This window comes from Ammodytes marinus (assembly GCF_949987685.1).
Source record: "Ammodytes marinus genome assembly, chromosome: 8".
NCBI classification, from domain to species: domain Eukaryota; kingdom Metazoa; phylum Chordata; class Actinopteri; order Uranoscopiformes; family Ammodytidae; genus Ammodytes; species Ammodytes marinus.
The window spans coordinates 9,927,958-9,951,458 of NC_137212.1; the positions used below are offsets into that span (position 1 = coordinate 9,927,958).

Genomic DNA, 23,501 nt, shown 5'->3' on the forward strand with positions numbered 1-23,501 from the left:
AGCACTTGATTTGTGTAGTGTGTGTGTGTGTGTGTGTGTGTGTGTGTGTGTGTGTGTGTGTGTGTGTGTGTGTGTGTGTGTGTCAGTCTACATTCCATACAGGAAGTATGGAGTGTTTCAGAGATATTCACTGTTTGACAACAAGTGATTTAGTCAACGAGTGTTCTCCAGAATAGCTGACTCTTCCTTTAGAACTCTCACTGGCTTGACAAAGAGGCCACCAAGGATCTTTATTCTTTAACGGTTATAACCCAAAGCAAGTTACGTGCCCTTTTAAATTATAAAGTTACAGAAATCTAAGTTAAGTTAAAATACGTTTTTTGTCTTTAGCTAACATTTGTATTTCCTTGTGCTGCCTTTGTTTTCCCCCTTGTCAGAGGTCCCTTGAGTTTCACCGCCTTCCTTTTCCTTTCTGTGACTCTTCTCCTGCCTCTCTCTCTCTCTCTCTCTCTCTCTCTCTCTCTCTCTCTCTCTCTCTCTCTCTCTCTCTCTCTCTCTCTCTCTCTCTCTCTCTCTCTCTTTCTCTGCTGGAGGCTAAGACGTCTCCCACTGTAATTGCTCCCGTCTCTCGCAGCACCAAGTGGCTGTGTCTCTCTGACTTTGCCTTGACCAAACAGACAGAATGAGATGAGTCACGGTTCTCTGTGTACATGTCCTTTACAGCCTCTTCTCTCCATACTCCATCATTCTATCCTTTCATCCATCATCGAGGGGTCACTCAAAGCCCAGACAAGGGCCTCTTTTATGGGGGGGAGGTTGTCAAAAGGAAACCCTCTAAACAGGATAGGAGTGGCGGAATGTATAGACCACAGGCAATCAGACAGACATGCTGTTAACTGTCTGTGCAGTAACACAGGCCACAGGGGGCTTAACTGCAAAATACAGTTATTTTAACAAGGCGTAAAATGCAGCGGTCTTTAAAAGCCATTTTTCTTCTCCTTCCGGGAATAACATATAATTAAACAGTGAGGTGTAATTATTTCTTAATGCAAATCAACTTGTTATTTTAACTAATAATTATTTTGATGTTGAGAAAATGAAACTATAGATTTGAAGCCTGAATTACACCAAATTCAGTCTGGTTTCATCTCCAACATACTGCGCTCCCCTCAAGAGCTGAGTAAAAATAATCAAGTGCCTCACATAAAAGAAAAACAATAAACTAAGCAAAAAAAAAAGAACAGCGAATGGCAACAGTCAGTTGATAAATTCTCACACATTTCTGGATCAGTGCTCTTTTTGTTTTACGCGTGGAGGAACTCTGATGATCAAATGCAGCAGAACAAAGAGCTGACTTGTTTTTTCTTTGTTTTTTTTTCTTATTTGTTTGCTCTTTGTTTCAAAAGGTCACCGCAGGCAGGACTTAGTGTATGATACTAACAAGCTGACACTTTAGTACTACTGGTCTGTTAGTAACTCACTTCATTAACCCCCAACCTCATGTTCAAGAACTAAAAAACATCTTTGTACAGTTTTACGTGCAACTTTAACCTTGTTTACTGATAAACAGTATGTTGTTCTTTGACTTTAGAGCAGCTTCATGCAAAGGATTTGGGCCTCAATATCATATGAATACATTTGTTTTAGTAAGTGGCTTGTGTACTTTGTAGCCTAGTGCTTGTTTTTCAGTCACACTTTAAGGAAAGTAATATGTGTTTGTCCACCACTTTGTTCCAGGCTGAAATATTAGTGGGATGTATTACTATCACATATTCATGAGCCCTACACAATGCATTCTAGTCACTTTAGGGATCTCCTAAACTTTCATCTGCGGACAAAGTTTTCACCCATATAGTAAACTATCTCAACATGTGCTGAATGTATTGGCACGAAACGATGGAGACATTTGTGCCCCCCAGGCAACGTATCCTCCTGACGTTTACAAGGCTAACATTTTGTCTGTGTTGAAAAATTGTAATGAAAGTTGTTTTGCCTCAGACTGAGCTTTAAAAACATGTATTTAAGTGCCACCATCGCATTGTACGTTCGTGCACAGCAGACTTGTTTTATAGGATAATGTTAGATCTGTCTATTTTTTTCTCCCTTCAACATGTTATAATTGCTATTTAAAAAAAGTTCTATATAAAGTTAACTCCTCAGTGAAATATGTAAATATGTACCCCGAAATACACATTTTCCAAAGGAGACATTTCATAGTGGCTGAACATGAAACGGTGATGGTCACAGCAGAGTGAGATGCTGGTCTGAAGTCAGTGAAGTGGAGAGGACACTGCCTCACTGTCAGTCACACCCACCCAACCACACATTGTTCTCTGTTCATTAAAATACACACAGCTGCCTGCACTTATAAAGACTGTGATCTGATAGGCTAGGCTATCAATGTTTTTGGAAACCTTTACCTTTGCACACTGTAGATATTTATTCTTTCTCTGTAACACTAAGGGAATGTTTTACTGTCCAGAAGAGTGACTCACATGTGGCTAAACACTTCCACCTACTGGGCATCTGATGTCCTTACCTTGACAAAAATAAAAGTGACCCATACAATCTACAATCATCACTGACATTTGGAAATCAAGGTCCCAGATTCAATAGATGAACATACCCCTCAGAAGGTCAACATTTCTGTATATTAAATCCATTTATTTTATTGGTGTTGCAACAAAAAAAAAGGCCTGAAATATTTCACTTAGTGTAATGGATCTAAAATATAAGAAACTTTTTGAATGAAATTACTGAACAAAATAAACCTTTCCACAATATTCTAATTATATGAAATGCACATGGATGTCTGCTATGCAGGGTAATCTTGTGCAGTTCTTCAAAAAAAAAGTGCCCTACTGAAACATTAGCCTCTTATCAAAGATATACCACAAAATGTCGGTCAATAAGACATTTCAGTGCAGAAATGCCAGTTATGTATTATTGTAAATCTTTCCTGTAGCTTGCAACACGTGACAAGGTCAAATACTTCATACTTAACAGTACATAAAGATACAATAGTTATTAAAAATAGATGGACATTACAAAGAGTAGTTCATTTCAGCTCACAAATGTTATGTTTCATTAACCATTTATTTATGAGTATTTGTGATGTGGTTGAAGTGATCCTTCAAAAACGCAGAGCCATTGAAAAACGTTAAATGTGCCCATTGGTATTTCAAGTTCTTAAATGACAATTATGAGACAATAGCTGCAGTGCAAGTGTTGGATTTTATTATTATTATTATTAATAACCGTTGACACAAATCAGCAGAGGAACAAGGCATGACGAAAGACACACACAGACGAACTGGAATCAGATCTTGTTGAAAGCTGCTACGTCCACACTCTGGATCTGAAACGGGGCAAAAAGGAGAAACTTGAAACTGGTTTACAGGCTGTGGAAACCAAGATGTCAGATGTTAACATTACTTCTGCCCTACTTTTAGCCTCATTTTGACCACATCATGGAAGATTTACTCCCATTGTATGTTAAGTTGGCAGTTTATTTAGGTACACCAATCTAAAAAAGGAAGTGCATTTCAATAATACATCCAACCTCCCTTAAGGCTATCATGTTCAGGTTTTGATCAAATGGTTGTGGGGCGGATTATTCAGCTTAATGTCATATCTGAGGCTGCAGTTTGTGGCGTGGTTCAATTTGTAACGATATATTGAGAGACATTCTTTAAGTCTAACCTCAGTGATTTAAATGGAGTGGACAAAATATAAGAGACCCCACAGTAAAATTCAATTTTAACTAACAGACTTAAATGAAATAACTGTATTTGTTGACTGATACTGCATTAGTTTAACCCTAGGTGTACTTAATAAAATGTGTGTAACTGTCGGGATATTTAATTTGGTTAAGATCATTTTATTTTGCCCAAAACAATAATAATAATAATAAAGTGTCACACGGGAGCATTCAGTTTAAGACTACAACTAATAACCTTTGAATGTTGTTTTTTTTACTTAATTCTTGCCTAATCAGTTTAAGAGTAAGTGTAGATTAAGTGTGTGTGTGTGTGTGTGTGTGTGTGTGTGTGTGTGTGTGTGTGCACATTCACATTTCATTATTACATTGTATTATGTAATGCACGGTACTTACAAAGTCTTCAAACTTGGTGATTTCTTCCTCCAACAGGTCTGTTCCCACCTTGTCGTCTTCCACCACACACGCGATCTGGAGCTTCTTGATGCCGTAACCCACGGGAACCAGTTTGGACGATCCCCATAAGAGGCCGTCAGCCTGCACCGAACGCACGCACTCCTCCAGCTTCGCCATGTCCGTTTCATCGTCCCACTAAAACGGAAACAAAGAAAGGGGACAGAATGAGATTTGGGTCTCAAACCTCGGATCAAAAACAGTCTTTGGCTGCGTTCCAATACCCATACTGTCTTCTATTTAGTATGGAAGAAAAAAGATTTAGGATGTCCCGATTCTTGTTGCCAGATTGAGTATGGTTAGAAATAACCGGACAAGATTTTTAGTGTTGTAAACAGCATCCTATTTGGGCGATTCAGACCCACGATCCAGTGCGCACCGGAAGTGACATCACATCGACGGAGCCTCCATATGAAAACAAACGGGGACGCGACGCAAGAGGCAAGATCAATGCACAATGTTATGATGAAATAAATATGTAAAAGTATGTCCCAAATGTATGCCTACTACATCCTAACTAGATTATTTTTATGGTCAGATGTAGTATGTGTAATAGAAAAAAGAAAGAGTATGCGATTTGGAACGCAGGGTTTGAGTAAATCAGGAGTGTGAACTCACAGGCTTGACGTCCAATAAGATGGAGGACTTGGCGATGAGGCCGGGCTTCTTGGCTTTCTTCTCTGCGTACTCCTTCAACCTCTGCTCTTTGAGCTTCTCTGCCTCTTCGTCATCATCATCACTACCAAACAGGTCAAGATCATCATCATCCTCCTCCTCCTCCTCAGCCTCTGCCTCTTTAACTGGGGCGCTGGTCTTCTGCTGTACGGCCGCGGTGCCCTGAACACAGTTAAAAGTATTCCCATGTTCACACTGGTGTCTGTAGTAATGTACTGGGGAAACTAAAAACACAAGATGAAAGTTTTGGTAAAAGCAGTTTTTGTAAAACTCACGTTTGTGTAGGGAACTGAAGGAGTGGGGGCGGGAGTCACAGCCGCAGGAGATTTCTCCAGCACCGCTACTCGACATTCCAGTTTGGAGAGTGCAGCTCTTAAGTCGTCCACCACTAAACAAACAAGAGTCAGTGAGGCAGAAACCTTCAGTTATGAACATATACTGCTGAAACATTAACAAAATCAGTTAATTAATAATCGTTCATCTAAGTTAAATTAATATTTAGATCATTTATTAATCCTCTTATTTTTCCAAGTTCAAATCACTAAATATTGCCCATTTACAGCTTCTCAAATGTGCAAATTACATTTTTAATCTAATTCCTATGATTTAAAATCTCATCTCTTTGTATAGATAAGAAGCACAGGTAACTTCTGAAGATTATTTGTGGATGAAAGTACAATAACTGTAAAACATTTTCATTAATCAATCTTTTTTTTCAATAAATCAATTGTTAACTTTACAAAAAATATGAGAAAAAAAAGACCATAAAAAGTTCCCAAATCTAGAGGGGCCATATTACAATTGCTTACGTTGATTCACTTTTTTAATGTTATTGACTCTTCAGTGCTAACTTTTTTACTCCTCTTTTCCATTGTTATTGTATAGACCGATATACAAGAGAACATTTATTGCATGTGAAAATGTACTTAAAAATAAACTTCCGATTTAAATGATTTACAAAAAATTGATCATTCATAATAATGAGAAAGAAACTGTATAATAAGGGAGCTTGAATCCACATATTTGTATTTGACAAATAATTCAATTTATCACTTATTTTCGAAGCACTATTTGGCTGTAAAAATATGCTCACCTTTGTGTAAGCTGCCGTTCTCCAGCTCAAGGCTCTGGATGCGAGAGACGATTTCCCCTTGATCAGCTGCACTGCTGCTGCTCTGCACGGTAAGACACAGAGAGACACGGAAGTCAACACATCTCTAAATAGGACCAACACTTAGTAGCCAAAACCAGAATGTTAGTCCTTTCATCAAACCGAGGATTATTAATTAAACCCCAAAGGGCAAACACGCAACACCCAGCCAGTGTCCATCTCAGCAGTATTTATAGGAGCTATGGCGCGTGATTGAAAAATCAGTAACAAGCAGGGACAGGGCAACACTCCAAACGAAAATATCATTTAAACCAGTGGCACTCTATGGTGGTCAGCGAGGTGTTTCCAGGGACACACAAAGGCATTGTGGCACTTACAAGCTGGGACTGATGGCTCGGGGAAGGTTGACCAGACACTCTGTAACACATTGAATTCTTCAGCTGTTTGGGAAGGAGGTAGGGCATGTTGTCAAGTATGAAAAATTGAGGGGAAGGAGGAACACAACTGAAAGAAGTCCATGCTACTGGAGGAGTAAAAAAAAAAAAAAAAAAAAAAAACACGCTGAATGGCAGATATTTCTCGCACACTTGTCTCTACTGAGTGAAGTTTGAATAATCTCAAGCTTCTAACTTTTACTTGGAAGTAAATCTTTATGCAAAGCAATTTATTTTAACCTATCAGCAGCAGCCAAATGACAGCTGTATGTATACCATTCAATACAAGCTCATATCTGACAAGCATGTACAGATTAAATGCTCAATATACAATAGGTGTTCTGATTTGAAACATTAACTACAAACATGCTCTTTTTACTACTAGGGAGAAAAGGTCAAGGTAAAAAAGGGACTGGTTTCAAATCTCTCGAAAGACTGTCACAGCGATACGTAGCACTAAATGCATTTCATTGGGCTCAAAGTGCCGATAAAAAAAACACATACATTTCTAAAAGCAATCATGTGACTATGAGAGAGAAATTATTGAAGATACAATATTCAAATAGCATGAAATGAATTTAATAAACCCTATCTTTCAGTGTGTTCCTTTATTGTGGACTTTTTTTTCAAAGCCACCTGCTATAAAAAGATTGAGTGCGAGCTTGAGTACAATGTGAGATAAGAGGCAGCCACAGCATACTACTTACTCCTGCTAGAGACTTCTGGATGTTCTCTCGGGCTCGAGCGATGTCTTGCAAAATGGTGTTGCCTCCATCACCCTAAAAGAAAAATGTTGATTAATCCTTTACTTTACGCAGTAATACTGTAACGTAAGCCGTGTTTTATTTCAGTCTTGTAGAGCCGCCTCTGCCTTCTCTTGTAATCATGATGAGGCTTTTATGTACAGTGTAGTCGTATGTCTGTACAGTAAACTGCAACTGAAAGTCTATGTCCGTCCGAATCTGGACAATTCAAGATCATTCTCTTTGGTGCTACAAACATGTCAGGTGATTTAATTTGGTGAGAGAAAAAATAAATTAGAAACATCAACTAAAATGAAGAAACATGGGCACATATGTATTTTTTTTTTGAGAATAATGTTGGTATCGGCTGAAGTTATTCACACTTGAGAACTGTTTAAAATTTTCAGAAAGAAAAAGAGAGAAAGTGAACTTCAGAAAATATGCATACCTGTGTTGGTTGTGATGAGCCGTTCACACCTTCATAGAAGCGTCTCTCTGCCTCGTCATAGCGAGGTTTGTCAAACCAGATCTTCTCCTGGGCAAGAAAGTCCACTGAAGTCATGGTGCTGCAGAGAGATAGAGAGAGCAACGGAGGACAAGATAGGGGAGGTACGAAAGGAAAAAGGAGGTCAGGGAAAAAGAAAAAAAGAGAACATATTACTTATTATACTCAAACTTAATATGTGATCTTTATTAGCAATGTATTTATGAGGTGTAAAATATTACATTTCTTTCATCTACGTTACCCACAAACAGCCCAGCACAATGCAACTAGAGACAAAATAAACTATAAATGAAGTCAAGTCGGCAAACGCAACAATGGTTCATACAAACAACAGACATTCAGTCAGTTTTAAAAATCAGACCACCAGGAATAAAGAATGAAAAAAAAAAAAAATGGGGAAAAAAACAAGACGAACGATTGAAAAAAAAAAAAAATAATAATGGCACACATCCTTAAAAAAAAAGGAAAAAGAAAATGATTCCATGAAAGAAAATCAATTAAATGAACGATAAAAGTGAAACATCTGGATTCGGCTCCATTCTCCCGGTTTGGTCATACTTGTCCCTCAGTGTGGCGGGGGAGGCAGCTGTTGCTGCATCTGACCTCCCTTTCTTCTTCTTCACCACCACCACCACAGCAGCAGCTTGGTCACTCGCATTGTACCCATGGAAACGGCTCTCAGCGCCATCGTACCGCCACTTGTCCAGCCACACCCGCTCACTGTCTGGGTGGAGGAAGTGGCGGACTCCGGCCCCCGCCGCTGCGTCTCTCTCTTGGACCTCGGCCGGCGGCTCCTCTTCCTCCTGAATAGGAAGCAGCGCGTGGAAGACTTCCGCTTTACCCTGAGGGGCCGGACGTTTTTCCTCCACCACCACCACCACTTCTTCCTCTTCCTCCTCCTCCTCCTCCTCTACCAGCTTCTGAGGGCGGTCACTACTTCTGGAGGTGGAGGCGCCGCTGGAGCGCTTGGACGAATTGTTGCCGTAGAGACTCTGGTAGAAGGCTGCTTCGGCGCGGTCGTAAAGCGGTTTCTCCAGCCACACGTCTCTGAGGAGCTCTACGGGAATGTGCGGCAGGCCGTTAATGGACTGTCGGGTGGTCGGCGTCGCCACCACGACGGGGGTTGCCGGAGTCGGGGCTAGAGACTGATAGCCTTCGTCAGGCGTTCTGGGTAAGATGGATGGACCGGGCGGGGACGGGAGTTCCAGAGAGTTTGGAATAGACGGCTGTGTGGACTCTTGGACAAAATGGCGTTCTGCTTTGTCAAAGGTCGTCTTGTTCACCCACAAGTCTTGGACGACGTGGTGACAGGTCGGCCCCGAGGCAGACGACTTTGCCTCAGTGGATTGAGGGTTTGACTGTTTATCTGTGGCTGGAGCAGGGGACCGCTTGGACTGGGCGGTCCCACTGGAGGAACTCGCCGCCAACCAGCGCTGGTAGAGGCTCTCGGCTCGCTCGTACACGCTGCGTTCGAGCCACACGTTAGCGCACTCGGCCTGCAGAGCGATCAGGCCGGCAGAGCGGGGGTCGGATGGCTGGAGGCTCCTTGGGTCTGGCTTCCTTTCTTCGTCTTTGTTTTTATCGTCTTCGTTCCCCTCAGGGCGACTCTCGGGATTGGACGAGCGTTTCCTGCGACGCCGGCTTTTCCCGCTGCGCTTCCCGTCTCCGTTCAGACTGCCGCCCTCCGGGGAGGATGATGTTGCCGTGTTTGCGTTTCTATTGGCTGATTCAGACTTGCTCCTACAGCCCGGTGCTGCCTTTGGGGACCGTTGTTCCACCTGACAATGGCCTGGAGGCTGATCGTGCTCCGACTGATCCGACTGGGGGATCTTCTTCTCAGACATCATCTTTGATCCGTTGCAGGGGGGGAAAGAGAATAACAACAGGTACAGGCTTTTGGGTTAGTTAGTGAGACGCAGGAAAAGGGATAAATCTATTAGAACAAGGAATACAAATGAATCGATGTCAAACTGAAGTTTTTGCGTTCTGCTTTGTTACAGTGCTGTACAAAACAGTCAACCAATCAGTCCCAGAGAAACATGCAGGAAATGAGAAGACAACCATGCAGATTAACTCAAATGTTTAGCGAATGGATTTTACTTTGCTTATTTCCAGTCAGTGTCATGCACAGCAGGCAGTTTAGAGTCAAGTCTTCAAAAAAGCTTGGAGAGCTTCCAGCTAAGCTCACTTATGGCGCTTTTCCACCGCATGGTATCAGCTCAACTCGACTCGACTCAACTCGCATTTTTGGCTTTTCCACCGCAATTTCATGGTACCTGGTAGCGGCTGCTTTTTTGGTATCGCCTCGCTCTAGGTTCCAAGCGAGCTGAGCCGATGCTAAAAGGTGACGTCGGCAGACGGCCGGCCACTGATTGGCCAGAGACTATTGTCTGGCCAATCAGTGGCCGGCCGTCTGCCGACGCTTCTGATTGGCCAGAGACTACCGGCTTCATTCTGTTGTTTATTCTCCCCAACTCTCCGGGACTTTTGAGTGTATTTACACAGCGTGCAGCCTACTCTGGCTCTCTTTCATTTGATTTGCATCACAGATCCGAATTTTTTTTCCATATATTCGCTAAGCTCACCCAGTGTTGGTTGTTGGGGAAGTTACTTTAAACATACGAGAGGAGACATGTAGGGCAGCTAGCAGCTAGGCTAAATAGATAGTAGCCAGCTGGGACAGACATGATAGCGAGCGATTACATTACAAGCCTCGGACTGAACTAATTACTTCAATAAAATATTCAGGCTGAGACACGGCTTGCATTTGAAAACACGTATCCTGAAACAAGTACTAAACAGTCAACTTTATCATGCCCATGTTTACGTGCATAGGGATGTGATGCCCTACAGCTGACTGTGTGGCAGAGTCACACATCGGGACAACAACCATCCCTTTTAATGGCCCGTAGCAATATTCTTCTACTTCTTTTAGCAAACAGATACAAGGGGGGTATTCCTTAAACATTTTTCATCCGTGTTTTTGGCGGTTGGTTCAGTTAATAGTGCAACAACTGCTCGTAATTTCTGCTTTGCTACTTTGCTCCGGAGTAGGCTTTCAGCCCCTTACGACAACCCCGCCCACGTCCAGGAGGTACTATTTGCGGTGGAAAACCACCCGTGTTGATACCAAACCGAGTTGAGTTGAGTTGAGTCGAGTCGAGTCGAGCTACATGTGCGGTGGAAAAGCGGCATTAGTATAAACTCAACAATACAAACTAATGAGATAAAACTAACACTGGCTTGCATGCTTTTGAGTCTAGCAGGGTCCTGCTTCCCAAACAAACAAGTAATTTACACTCAGAAATAATGTATTAAACTATATTTAGCCAGACCAAAGAAAAATGTATCATGCAAGTTCTTTTTGTTAAGCTTATTCTGCCTTTTAGGTAATACAGTAGTGTATGTGGTGCCATTACTATACAACACTATATCATTATGGCCATGCAGCATTTACCCACTGTGTATTTAGTGGGAGTTTGTTGAGAGAAAGACAGTTGGCTTTACCGGTTCTATTTAATTATGCTTTCATAGGACACATAACTCAACAGTTTCACTACCAAGAGAGACTGGTTTATGTGATCATTCACAACACGCAGGCAGAGGATAATTAATCTCTTTTTAAAGGTTTTAGATACATATTGTCTAATAACTCTATTGTACATTCCCTTTCACAATTGAATGACTTGAATTTTGAGCTTTAAAAACTAAGCACAGGACTGTCAGATCTTTACCGAATTATGAATCAAAGGCAAAATGTAACACCAACATGCTCATGCAAGACAACTCATTAATTCAGTATGCACTGAGCTGCAAGCCATGCCGTTTTAATGACGTTACATTATGCTGTTGCAATACAGGAAATGCATTCCCTTTATGTTTCACCATGTGGATGTTAGTCGTCCTCAACACAAAACACATCAATGAAAAAGGCATGTGTTTGGGAAAAGCATTTCCTGCTCAATGTGTATGAGAAACTCTTACTAAAGTTCTCAACTCACCTCCATGGTGAAAGGTGTTGAGCTTAAACTAGTAAAAGAGTCAAATGCTCAACACGTTCTTTTCATCCAGTCAACCGCAAGCCAGTGAAAAAGAAATTGTACAATCACCACCTTGCATATATTTAAACCGATACAAAGGGCATAGTAGGATAAACAAAACTGAAGGTGGTTAAGTCGATTGGCAGTGCTACAAAAGGAACTCATTTGACAATGTCTTAATGTCGGTGAGGAGAACGAATGAAGCCAAGTGTAAGATGACCTTTTTAGTCTCTCAATGATGAATAATAAAAACACTTGCATTATTATTTGTTAAAATTCTAATTGCAAACAACAGCTTGGATGCGTACCAAAACGTTCATCTGTTTCTCCCCTCTCTTGAAATGGAAGTTAGAGGGGACGGTTTTATTTCCCTCACCATCATCTGCTGTTGAAGTCAAATCCTTCAAACCAATTAGCCAGTCAATAACTAATTACTGGTGATGGTAAAACCTAGGGAAAAGACAGCACTCTTGTATGCAGGCCACAAGCCATGCTCCATTTCTCCAACACACTGGACGCAACTTTTTATTATGTGTGTATTTTTTCATGGGAGATAGATTTTAGGATGCAAATCTATTGACAGACAGTGTAAAAACAAATGTACTCTTAAATAGGACGGAGTATGGCTGTATATATACTTATTGTTAACTAATCCCTTGAAAACACAAGAGGGCTATCTGTCACAGATACACTTTCATTTTCTCTTTCCTCCAACAACTAGGGACTTTTACTTTTGTTTAGCAAATGTTACTCAAACAGGAGGACTATTTTGAGCAGCATATCATAATCCACATTTGGGACTGAGATTTGCTGTCGGCAGGGCGTGCGTGCGTGTGTGTGTAGGATTGACTTAAAATAAACTACAGTGCCCATGTTAATCTTAAAAGGAGGAACAAGTCTCCCAGGGCAATGATGCGGTTCTTTGATGTTTTTTGTTTTTTATACATTTTATTCATACAACTTTAATACAATTTTTTTTTAACGATATCTTTGATGTCTTTTTAAATAGATTTTGGACAACAATGGAGCTCTGTGGCTCGGAGGCAGAAATGTTTTGGATTAACATAGAAACTTGTGAATGGGATCAAATCAGTGTTGGGTTTCATCATTGCCATAATGTCCTGATTTGGGTATGTCAGTGACCTTGAATAACCTGTGCCAAGTGGCCACAATCTTGTCTCCAGTCTTGAGTAGCCTAGCTTTGAAACCTGCTGAATAATCCAACTAAATATTTACTCTACTCCGATTTTTTTTTTTATTATATCCCATCCACGCCTGTGGGGCACACATTTTCAAGTATTGCATAGTCATGTGCAGTTGTACAGCACCATAAGTAGGGTACAGGGATTTTCTCATTGACACTACAGTGAGGCAAAGGCATAACTTACCATAGATTTAGGCAACCCATGCATTTTATATTAAGGATTTAAAATATAATATCCACAGCATGCAACCCCCAAATCTGAAATGATCTAGGTTCATTCATTGAAATAAGGAAGTCCTTTATACAAAAAAATACAACGCAACACTTTCCCGTATTTAACTAAGTGATCAATGTAATGTCATGAATAAAATCCTGTCATGCAAGATATCACACAATGAAATACAATGAAACACATTTAAAAGGAGTGCCCTGCTAACCTTAACATTAGCCACCTTTCATCTTTGATGTAGCAATTAGAATCCAGTACTGTCAAGTAGATGGGATGGGATAGCATTTAATTGTGACACCTAAATAACGCCGGTTGTCCTAAAATGTTGCCCTTAAGCGTCTGTCTTTCATTTGTACATACATGTGTAAATGTCAGTGAAGAGCGTTGACCACTGAAGCCGTGTAGGTTAGCACGAGCGGCTGCCCCATTCACCTAGCCTGCATGCTAACCTATGCTAACACACGCCGGGTCCCCGCTGTCTGTTTAATACACAATAAATACACTGAATATTCCCAAATTTCAACCCAACGAGTATAACATGTACAACAATACTTAAGCCCCGACTGTCAGCCTGGGTTAACGGTACTTACTGCTGTGTTTAGTGTCTGGTCGGTGAGAGAAACCAGGCCGATGAATAAAACGTGTGCGTCTCCAGCCGAGAGTGACAACAGGAAGGAGGAAGAGGAGAAGGGAGAGGATGAAGAGCGAAGGATTTTTTTATTTTATTTTTTTGATACCCTACCTCAAATCAGATGCTGTGACCTCGAGGGGTCAAGTAATTTCAGTGGAATGTTTGACATAATTAAATTAATAAATGTAACCCTTTTTAATGCAGTTGTGAGCTATATGAAAGCTCTTAGGCTATAGGGGTTTGATGGAGTAGTTGCACATTACAAAGTGGATTGTAAATTATTGTTATACAGTATTTTATAGATTCCTGTATCATGTTATCCACTGGTTTGTTAAACATATAGGCCTACTTCACTTAAAAAGAAACTCCATGAATAGGCAATGCATCTTCTATAAAAAAGAAATTAATGAAGGACAATTTTGGAGGAAAAAATCTGTGGTTGAAAAAACGAGTTGGATGTAGGCTAATCCATGCATGACAAAATTAAGACAGATATGGGATATATAATATTTTAAAGGACCACTTTCTGTATTGTAAACCTTTGTCCTGGCATGTTAAAACTTGTGGTGAGATCAGGTCTGAAACTGGTATGTTTTATTATCAGTAATCTGAATGTTTGGTCAATCAATTGTGGACTGAAAACCCCTGAAATGCCCATCAGTTTCCAGAACCCCAAGTGAACATCTTGATTCTTGTTTAGCTTGAGCAAAAACTTAAACTATGTAATTAATAATGATATAATTTTTTTTTTTTGTACTCGATATGTGTACCTCCATATTGTTTCTACTCACTGATAATTTTAGCTTTTACAGGCTGGTTGACACCTGATTTAAAGACCTACACCCTAAACTACTTCACATTACACTTGATAAAAACCCATTCTACAAACTGGGCAGATTTTTCTCAATATTGTATTGAACACATGAACCAGCAACTACGTGTTTACTACAACCTGGACAGAGCCTGTCAGCACCTTCACAACCAATTTAATGGTTTATGCTCCATTCAGCCAAACATTTATTACATACTATATGTTTATATAATTAAATACATCCACACAGGAATCTTTCATTCTGTCCTCCACATTACAAACACATAGTAACCAAATACTAGTAAGGTGTTACTCCAAGTTTGAAGTTTATAAAAGTTGATTCTTGGACTGATCGATTCTAAAGTGTCTGAATGTGACTGAATGTGGTTACATGTTTCTTGCAGTTTTGCCTTAAATCAGATAATATTGGATTAAGTGGTGTGCGTGTGAAATGAGCAATTCACTCAAATAAAATGACAGGGTAATGATCATCAAATCATTTACTTGTCAGTGTCGATGTCCAGATTAAACCAATACTTCCTTGTTTTCTATCTGGTGAAAGAGACGAAAAAGAAGTATGAACTGCACTTGGGAAAATTAAAAAAGGACAAAAGAAAGAAAAAAAACAGTCTGACTAGTCCTGTTCTGTCTTCTTGGTGTTCCACGCTTATTGGTTGAGCCCAAAAGAAAAAAAAAAAAGAGTCAAGTTTGTCATTAGGCTTGAATTAAGTTCATTGAGACAGCGGTTGTTAAAAAAAAGGCAAATGGCGACCCATCATTTCCTGCTTCCCGCTGCTGACTTCCTGCCCATCTCCCTGGCTCTCTCTGTGGCACACTCCACTGCACTCATGGTGGCCGCCCGAACACCGCCCTGCTCCAGGGTGTGCAGTCCGTAGATGGTTGTTCCCCCGGGGGTGCACACCTCAGAGCGCAGCTGAGCCGGATGCTTCCCAGACTCACGTAACAACCTCCCAGCACCCTGAAACGGATGGAAAAACTGAAATGAATGGCCGTGGTGGGTTTGTATATAATAACATTACGATAACAATACTAATAAATATAATAACAAACTATATAGCACTTTATATAACAACTTTAGAAAGTGCTTAACAAAATAAAATACACCCAAGCAGATAAAAAAAAAATTAAATGGGACATAAACACAGAGGACATAAAAACTTAGAACTTCTAGTCATAGAAAATGTATAACTAAAAGCACATGCTAATTGCACATTTGTAAAAGCTTTTACAACGAAAGAAGTTTATTATATTATTCCAGCATATGTGAAAGAGTCAACATTAGCCACATTGTTCAACATTCTGCCATAGCTGATGTTGCTGCAGTTAAAGAAACAAACACGGTAAAACTGACCAGCACAGTTTGAGATGCGATGCTGTGAGCCAGAGCGCTTGGCATTCCCATTTTCACAGCTCCTTCTGCCAACGCTTCAGCAAACAGATAGACCTGCAGAGAGGGAGCACATGCATCCTGATCAAAAGGTGCCGAGTTTTACAATGTTTTAGTTCATTTGTTGTCTCTGTACAATGTCTTGTTTGTCTGCAAGTTTGTTGGTGTCTCTTGCCAATGAGAACCCCTGTGTCTCAATGAGTGACCTGTCATCATGGCAGTGTTTTGCCGAGCTGTATTAAATACTCAAATTAGAAATAATCCGGACTGTTTCATTTGAATATGCACTTACAAAGAATTAACACTTCAGAATAATGCACCCTAACAGTTAAAACAGAACTCCGATTAACTGTATGTAACATAATGAACTTACATTACATTGAAATGAGTGCAACCCATTTGAACATGGAAGGTAGAAAACATTGCTTTAACTTTGACATCAAATGAATGGTCTAAATCACATCATCCAATCCACATTAACGTCTTGCAGGACGGTTACCAAGATGTCCTGTTAAACCGATCAATCAACCCTGGGACACTCACAAAAGCGACGCCGCTCCCACTCAGTCCCGTGTGGATGTCGATCCAGGCCTCAGGTCCCTCCTCCACCAGACCACAGCGGTGCAGCAAGGAGCGCAGCAGGGCCCCGTCCTCCGGCTTTGTATGGGACCCCCGTGCAAACAGGAGAGCCCCTTCCTGAACCAAACATGGCAGATTTGGCATCAGCCTGATGGCGGACGAATTCTCTGGCAGGAGCTTGGAATTGAGAGAGAGAAAAAAACAAAACATAACATAATATTTACTTCCTACCCATTAACCAATTCAGATATAATTGTCTCATTAAACCTGCTAAACACTACTGGCAAATGTTTTAAATAACTGCATTGTATTTTCATTCACGTCATTTTAATTGCATCAAGGTTATTATCCAATTGGCTTTTAGGTCATCTGAATGTTATTTAACTGCATTGTGTATGTAGGCTATTATCTACTTTAAATATTTCAATGGTTTTGGCTTTTTTAAATCAGCTTGTTGCGAGCCTTTACTTTGCATTGTTTAGTTTGGCTCGATGTCATTGTAAATGAGGGTCACCCCTCAATGAACTCTCGAGTACAACTAAAGGTTCAATGAACGAACATCATCACAGAACCAGCATTTAGTTTAAAAACCATAACAACACGTGGGGCTGAGAATACCCACCTCTTCCAGTGTCGCCAGTGTAACTCCTGCTGCCACAGACACAATGATGTGTCGGTCGGTGACGTGTTGGGAGATCTCATTGAGAACTGGAGGAACCAGGTGGGGCTTCACTGCTACGAAAACTACATCGGACCCACAGACCACCTCTATGTTGGAGTGAGTGACGGGAATCCCCAGCTCCTGGGAAAAAAACAATGGATGAAATGTTACATACTGACCACCTCACATGTCCACCTGCATGCAGAAATGCTCAGTCCATGCTCATGGGGGTGAAGTCAAATACACAGTTTCACCCTGCTTTATTATATTATGTATTAATATACACAGTATACAGAAAGAACGACAAAGAGACAGGTATTATTAGGTTGGGTTACATACAGTAATTTGTCATTTGTCCAAATTGTCCTGAGTTTGACGTTCATGCATTTAAAATAATGTAGAGTAATTGTAACATTAGGAATTGAAGTGATAGGTTGTTGAGGCTTCTTTCATTACAGTGTCACATTAACACGTTTGATATACAGTTGTGATGCCTATAATGGCTATCGTATCAGTAATAGTGGTCACCTTAACTGTTTGTAGCTTATGTGCCACAAGGTGAACACAAACCGGACAATGTAATCTAAATAGAAAGTCTATAGTATATACAGTGTGCAGGACTTATATTTGAAATGATGTGTGCATACATGTAACTGACATGTAAGAAGATTAATTGATGGTCCCTGCATATAATACGAGTAGTAACTCATTTTGTAGCCTGCAATTACTTTGACACAATGAAAATAAACTTGACCCCTCTTGGACTCTGACTGCAGCAACAGGACCAAGTCAGCATTACGACAGAAGAACCTGATCTTACAAACAGTTACCATTATCCTAAACATAAAGTCAATAAGATGAAATCAAATGTACCTGAAAGCGGCCCTGGTTCCTAGAGGATGGTGCGCTCACTTTGAGGTTTCCAGGAAGAACATTTCCTTTAATGGGAACACACGAGAGACCATGAACACCTTTACTTAAAACACTGTTTATTCTGCTTGAAAGGAATAGTTCAACATTTAAAATGTTTAGCTTTTTGCCTCACTCTCCAGCTCAAGAAAAGGTGACAGAAATCTGTTCCTGTAACTGTGCGTACATTTTTGATATAGAAATGGGCAAAGGTCTCTCATCCAGGTTAGCTTAGACCCCGTTTCCACTTGTCTTTAACATCTGATTTTTGGGATCTGATCACATCTGGACAGCTCTAACTACAGGTAGAAACACTCTCAGGACGCATTGAAGACGCATTGAGATCGGATCACAAAAACCACATTCGGAGGTGGTTTATGTTGCTTGTGTCTGATGTGTCCGCATTCAAATAGTAGTTTAAACAGCAATGCAGACTTTCCAACTCAACTGTCGCCCCCTGCCTGAGCGGAAATGCGTTGAAAATTCATCACTGGCATTCATGCAGCTTTTATAGAAGCCTCATGAACCTTAGTTGCATCTGCCAGTATTGCAAATGACAAGCTTTCCGTCCTCTGTTTCATTTCACTGCGTAAATCTGAAAACACGGAAATCGCTGATATTGACTGCTGCGCTGCAAGGCAGCAACTTCCTGTTTTTTTTTTGTTTTTTTAACCTTTATTTATACAGGTAAATCCCATTGAGACCGAAGACTCTTTTACAAGGGAGACCTGTTTTCCTTTTCCCACGTTACCATTCACACACACATTCATACACCGATAGCAGGCTAACTATCTACATTCACACGAGGCAAGGTGGGTGAAGTGTCTTGCCCAAGGACACAACAACCATGACACAGGTGGCAGGGCAGGGATCGAACCTCCAACCCTTTGATCATCAGCCGACCCTCTCTACCAACTGAGCCACAGTTCTTATCTGCTTAAGAATAAAAGTCAACTCACGTTTGGCTAGTAACAGGCTTTTAATGTGAAGGCGCACAGGAAATATTCTGTTCGCACATGCAGTAACTTAACTGCATTCATATAAAACGTTGTGTACTGGTGGTGGTGACAAGAATGTATCAGAGCGTTAGATAAGCCACCCGGCGAGTACACATCTTTCACCAGCCAAAGTGGCGTAATAACTTACTCGCATAAGAGTTTTTACTTTTATATACTATCTATGATATTTACACGCATTTGGCGAGTGTTAATGTAGAGCCCTCTAAGCAGTGTTGTGCATCGCTCCTCCTTGTCTAAATGAGACAGTAGCCTATCTCGTTGACCTAGACTTGTAATTATCTTTGCACGTAATGCATTTTTATAGCAAATGCGATTGTGGCACTGTACAGCCCTGTATATTTACTTGTTTGAACCCCACTGATTAAAAACACCAATGCAAACGGACATGATGTATGTGTGTTGATTTACATACAGAGCGGGTAAATGCAATCCGATCACAAGTAGACAAAGAAGTCACATGTGGACAGACAAGTGTGAACACACGGACTAAGAGCTGGCCACCTTTGATCGGATTACCAAAATCACATCATAATCCCAGGTGGAAACAGGGCTTTAGCTCAAACAATGGTAAAGGGAGCATGTCAAAAGATTATCTTTACACTTTCACTTAACGCTCCTGTCGGCTTGTTGGGACTTGTTTATTTATCACGTTATGTTGTGCACTATATTTTTTACACGTTATGTCATTTAAAAATTAAAAACATACTGGAAGAATTAAAAATGTTGAACTATTCCTTTAAAAACTCACCGGACTCACCAGACAAGATGCCCTTTGCGATGCCGAACGCCATGTTCCCTGCACCGATGAAACCGATCCTCAGCTGCGAGTCCATCTCTGGGTCCATTTTGATCTAAGAGAAAAGAGATTTGAATTCAACAACACTCTACATCAGAGTTGAACAATTAGGTGAAGAAGACTAAAGGAGGTGGATATCACGGGACAACCTAAGACACAATACTAACATGTCACATTTCACACCATCACAACGGCATCACACATTTTGTCACACATGCATCACTGCCAGTAATTAAAGATCAATTCATTAGTGAGTAATCGTTTTTCACTACTGCGAGAAACCAGATTAAGGCAAGAAATAATTGCACATGTAAAATCCTGGTTGACGGTTGGATGGGTAATCAGTTCTCCCCTCACTAAATACATAACTGCTGCCAAAGCCTGGTTCTCTGTCCTGAGTTTTTCTTTTTGTAATTCGACTGAATCCCTCACCTAGTTAAGAAGTTACAGGGTTAATACATCCTACTTTTGTGAACATTATAATGCTCAGTGTATTGCTGAAATTGTGTTGATTCAACTTAATAGTTATTTTGGAGGCTATAGTTTATGGGTGCTTTTAAATTCTCAACTATTTTAAAATATTATACTTAATCATTTTGATTGTCACTAAATTGTGTTATTGTGAATGTCTGTGTGCTTCACACCAATTGTTATTATTGTAAAGAGGAGATCTAAATGAGATAACCGGTTTATATACAGGATTAAACAAAGTTGTTGCTGCGCTTTATAGAAGTATTATAAACCAAATAGAGTCTACTCTTACTAAAATGGTGCACAGAATATCAGAAGCATCTCTCACTCACCAGACCATTAAGTTGAATCAACACCTACTAAAGACAACTAGACAAGTAGCATGGACATAAAATGTATTGAAGGCCAGTTGCATTTAATGGCATCAGTTTATATATAGAAGCAGCAGCAGGGAGGAGGGGACTTGGCTTGGGCCGAGACATAAGTCTGGGAACATAAGTACCTGCCAACATAAAACCTTCATAAGTGTTAAAGTCATGTACCTTAACAGAATATTGAACTGGGAATATTGAGTCCTATTACGGAACATAACACAACACCCTGGCTGGGTAAATAACATTGGGCCATGGGTTGTAGGGGTTGTGGCTAAAACAGGTAAGGCGGTCGTCCACTGGATTGCAGGGGGTTGGTATGTCGATCCCCTATCTCCTGTCAAGTGTCCCTGGTCAAGGCACTAGACTCCAAATTGCTTCTTGTGGTTCGCTTGCAACCTGCATGATAGCTGCTGCCCTCCTTGGTGTATGTCAAGGTGTGTGTGAATGGGTGAATGAGGCAAAACAATGTTAAGTGCTTCGAGTATGAGAAAACCAGAGAAAAGTTTGGCTACCATTTGGGAACATGGGACCCTAGGAACATAACGTAGAGTCGTTGAAGATCCAGGTGGAGAAGGTGTTAATCTCACGCCAGGCCGTACCCATATCCACAGCAGGTCTCCAAGGTGAGCAGCCTCAGGCATGTTAGGTCAAGGTAGATGTCAAACTCAACAGGGTCTCCTTTTCCCGCTGATTCTGCCAAGCCCATTCACTTGGCTTTTGTTTTCACTAGATTGTAGGTAGGGACAGTGTAAATATCTTTCACCTTAGGAACATAGGCTAGTATAGGGCCCTAGAAGGAAAACATTAGGCCCTAGGAACATGACATAGGGCCCTGTGAACCCCCATTCATGCATGCAGTCAGACAACACATGATGACAGAAATGAAATCACAGTAATGCTCTAATGATTGACCAGACTGCATTGCATCCACGGCGTGTCAACCCTACAATTAAATCCAGGTTATGAGTGGCATTGTCCGAGGCGGGCAGCTGCTGCTGGGGCCAGTGCGGCGGCATGGTCATGGACGCGTCTCCATCCGAGTCCTCCGTCACTTCATCGGTCCTGTCGGAGTGGAGTCCCGCGGCTGCTCCGGCTCCGACCAGCGAGTGTCCCCTGGACTCCATGATAGCCACCATTGTCTTTTCGTACCTCCACCAGCCCTGGATTTTGGTGACTGGTGCCGGGGAGTCGGGCTCCCTCTTGCACTTGTAGTAGGCGCTCTTGAGGAGTTTCCAGCGAAACTTCAATTGGTCCACGGTCCTGTGGTAGCCGGCCGCTGTCATCCGCCGGTGCGCCACCTTGAACAGTTTATTATTCCTCACTTTCCTGCCGTCCAAGCACTTCTTCATGTCCAGCTCCTTGAGGATTTCCAGAAACAGCTCCGTCTCTTTGACGTCCCAGTTCTGCTTCTTGATACCAGAGTCCTCCATTGTTGTTCCTAAATAAAATCTTAGCCTAAAAAAGACAGGAAATATACCTACTCTACTGCTGTATCTAGCTATGAACGGCGGGGAAATAATCCAGGATAGATTAGATTAGAAATACAATGCACGTGTTTCTTGTTGACTGGCCAACCATAAAATAACCCGGAGTGACATTAACTCAACGTGTAGGCGATGCTGTGAACATCACCGGCTACAGCTATTGCTAAGGTATGTATTCACCTGCGTGTATTTTTCAGATATGATGAAATCCAAGAGCTCAAATTGAAGGTTAGTCTGTCTGTCAAATCAGATTAACGTGCTCCCGGAGAATCCACAAACCCAGACCAAACCAAACAGGAGTTACCAGTGAACTATCAATGGGTTTGTTTAAATCACCTCTATGCTGCCGTGTTGGCCGGGCGGTGCCTTCTGCAAATACCGCACATTATTCCATTCCGTTTCAGCCGTGAAATAAATCGAACATACCTCAAGTCCCGCCTCCTAAAAAAATGCGAGTAATGCCATTGGCTGCGTCCTCGTATATAGCAGAGAGGAGGTGGTCAAAATAAAACAATTAGCTGTCATTCTGGTCAGCTGTGTGTGGGGAGCCTTCACCAAGGATTTACAAAACTAAAGGTACGCTGTTTGAATATATCTATGATTTTAATGCGACGTTCAATGCCTGGGAAGTTAATGCATTTGCAGGTATTTTACTCGTGCATGCACCTGTAGCAAGTGTTGTGGTGATGTTATGAATTCTATTTATTTAAAAAAATATGTTTCCTTCGTCTTTCTTTTTGCACAGTGAAATAAGCTATATGTGCATATTCTATGTAAATATGTTTCGCATCAGGTGGGAAACAATCGATTAAAGAGCTGTCTATTGGATTTTAATCTGTTTTCCTTCTTTTGAATAGATTGTTTCATATTTTACTCTTTTCTAGTGTAAAAATGTAGCAGCGTTTTTGATGGTGCGTAAAAGATGCTTCAGTGGTCTACAGTAGGAACACTTGAGCAGCAGAGTAGACATGCCTGGGCAAGCCTCCTCAAGTGTGTGTGGTCTTCATTCATTCAAACATGAATGAAAAAAATAAGGCCTTATTCAATTCAATTTAAAATGTTGTCATGCCTGTATTTGTCTACAAAACGCCATAACAAACGTTGATTAAAGCTAGATCAATTATGCTGCTTATCCATAGATAGTATAATAAATGCATATCATATGTTAACATATTGGGTTGTTTTTGTCGCCATCTAGCGACGTCCCTAAGACTTGGACATGTTGGGTATATTACATATTTTCCTGCCAGTTGGAAAGAGAATGGTGTGATTTCTTATGGCACAGAATTTTAAAAAATGGCCCAAC

At 40.9% G+C, this 23,501-nt stretch overlaps 2 protein-coding genes across 2 annotated transcripts; both read right to left on the reverse strand.

Moving 5' to 3' along the window:
- Positions 1-3,155: 3,155 nt before the first annotated feature.
- Positions 3,156-13,726, reverse strand: eef1db (eukaryotic translation elongation factor 1 delta b (guanine nucleotide exchange protein)). Its single transcript, XM_080032041.1, has 8 exons — positions 13,643-13,726; positions 7,523-7,640; positions 7,039-7,110; positions 5,880-5,961; positions 5,062-5,174; positions 4,730-4,948; positions 4,055-4,249; positions 3,156-3,298 (listed from the first exon to the last, which is right to left on the reverse strand). Exons 2-8 carry the CDS (start codon positions 7,634-7,636, stop codon positions 3,260-3,262), a joined length of 834 nt encoding a protein of 277 aa, XP_079888167.1. The 5' UTR covers positions 7,637-7,640; positions 13,643-13,726; the 3' UTR covers positions 3,156-3,259.
- A 1,039-nt stretch (positions 13,727-14,765) lies between these two features.
- Positions 14,766-22,167, reverse strand: pycr3 (pyrroline-5-carboxylate reductase 3). The gene is made up of 7 exons (XM_080031987.1): positions 21,659-22,167; positions 19,828-19,921; positions 18,016-18,080; positions 17,104-17,283; positions 16,446-16,658; positions 15,867-15,959; positions 14,766-15,473 (listed from the first exon to the last, which is right to left on the reverse strand). Exons 1-7 carry the CDS (start codon positions 22,139-22,141, stop codon positions 15,270-15,272), a joined length of 1,332 nt encoding a protein of 443 aa, XP_079888113.1. The 5' UTR covers positions 22,142-22,167; the 3' UTR covers positions 14,766-15,269.
- Between the last annotated feature and the right edge of the window lie 1,334 nt (positions 22,168-23,501).

Coding starts and splice junctions, on each gene's coding strand:
- eef1db (XM_080032041.1), bottom strand. CDS start 7,636: ATGACTTCAGTGGACTTTCTTGCCCAGGAGAAGATCTGGTTTGACAAA. Junction 4,250..4,729: donor TCTTATTGGACGTCAAGCCT/GTGAGTTCACAC, acceptor TTTCCGTTTTAG/TGGGACGATGAAACGGACAT. Junction 3,299..4,054: donor TCACCAAGTTTGAAGACTTT/GTAAGTACCGTG, acceptor GCCCCGTTTCAG/ATCCAGAGTGTGGACGTAGC.
- pycr3 (XM_080031987.1), bottom strand. CDS start 22,141: ATGGAGGACTCTGGTATCAAGAAGCAGAACTGGGACGTCAAAGAGACG. Junction 19,922..21,658: donor CTCATAACCTGGATTTAATT/GTAGGGTTGACA, acceptor CTTTTCTCTTAG/ATCAAAATGGACCCAGAGAT. Junction 18,081..19,827: donor CGCAAAGGGCATCTTGTCTG/GTGAGTCCGGTG, acceptor TTCCCATTAAAG/GAAATGTTCTTCCTGGAAAC.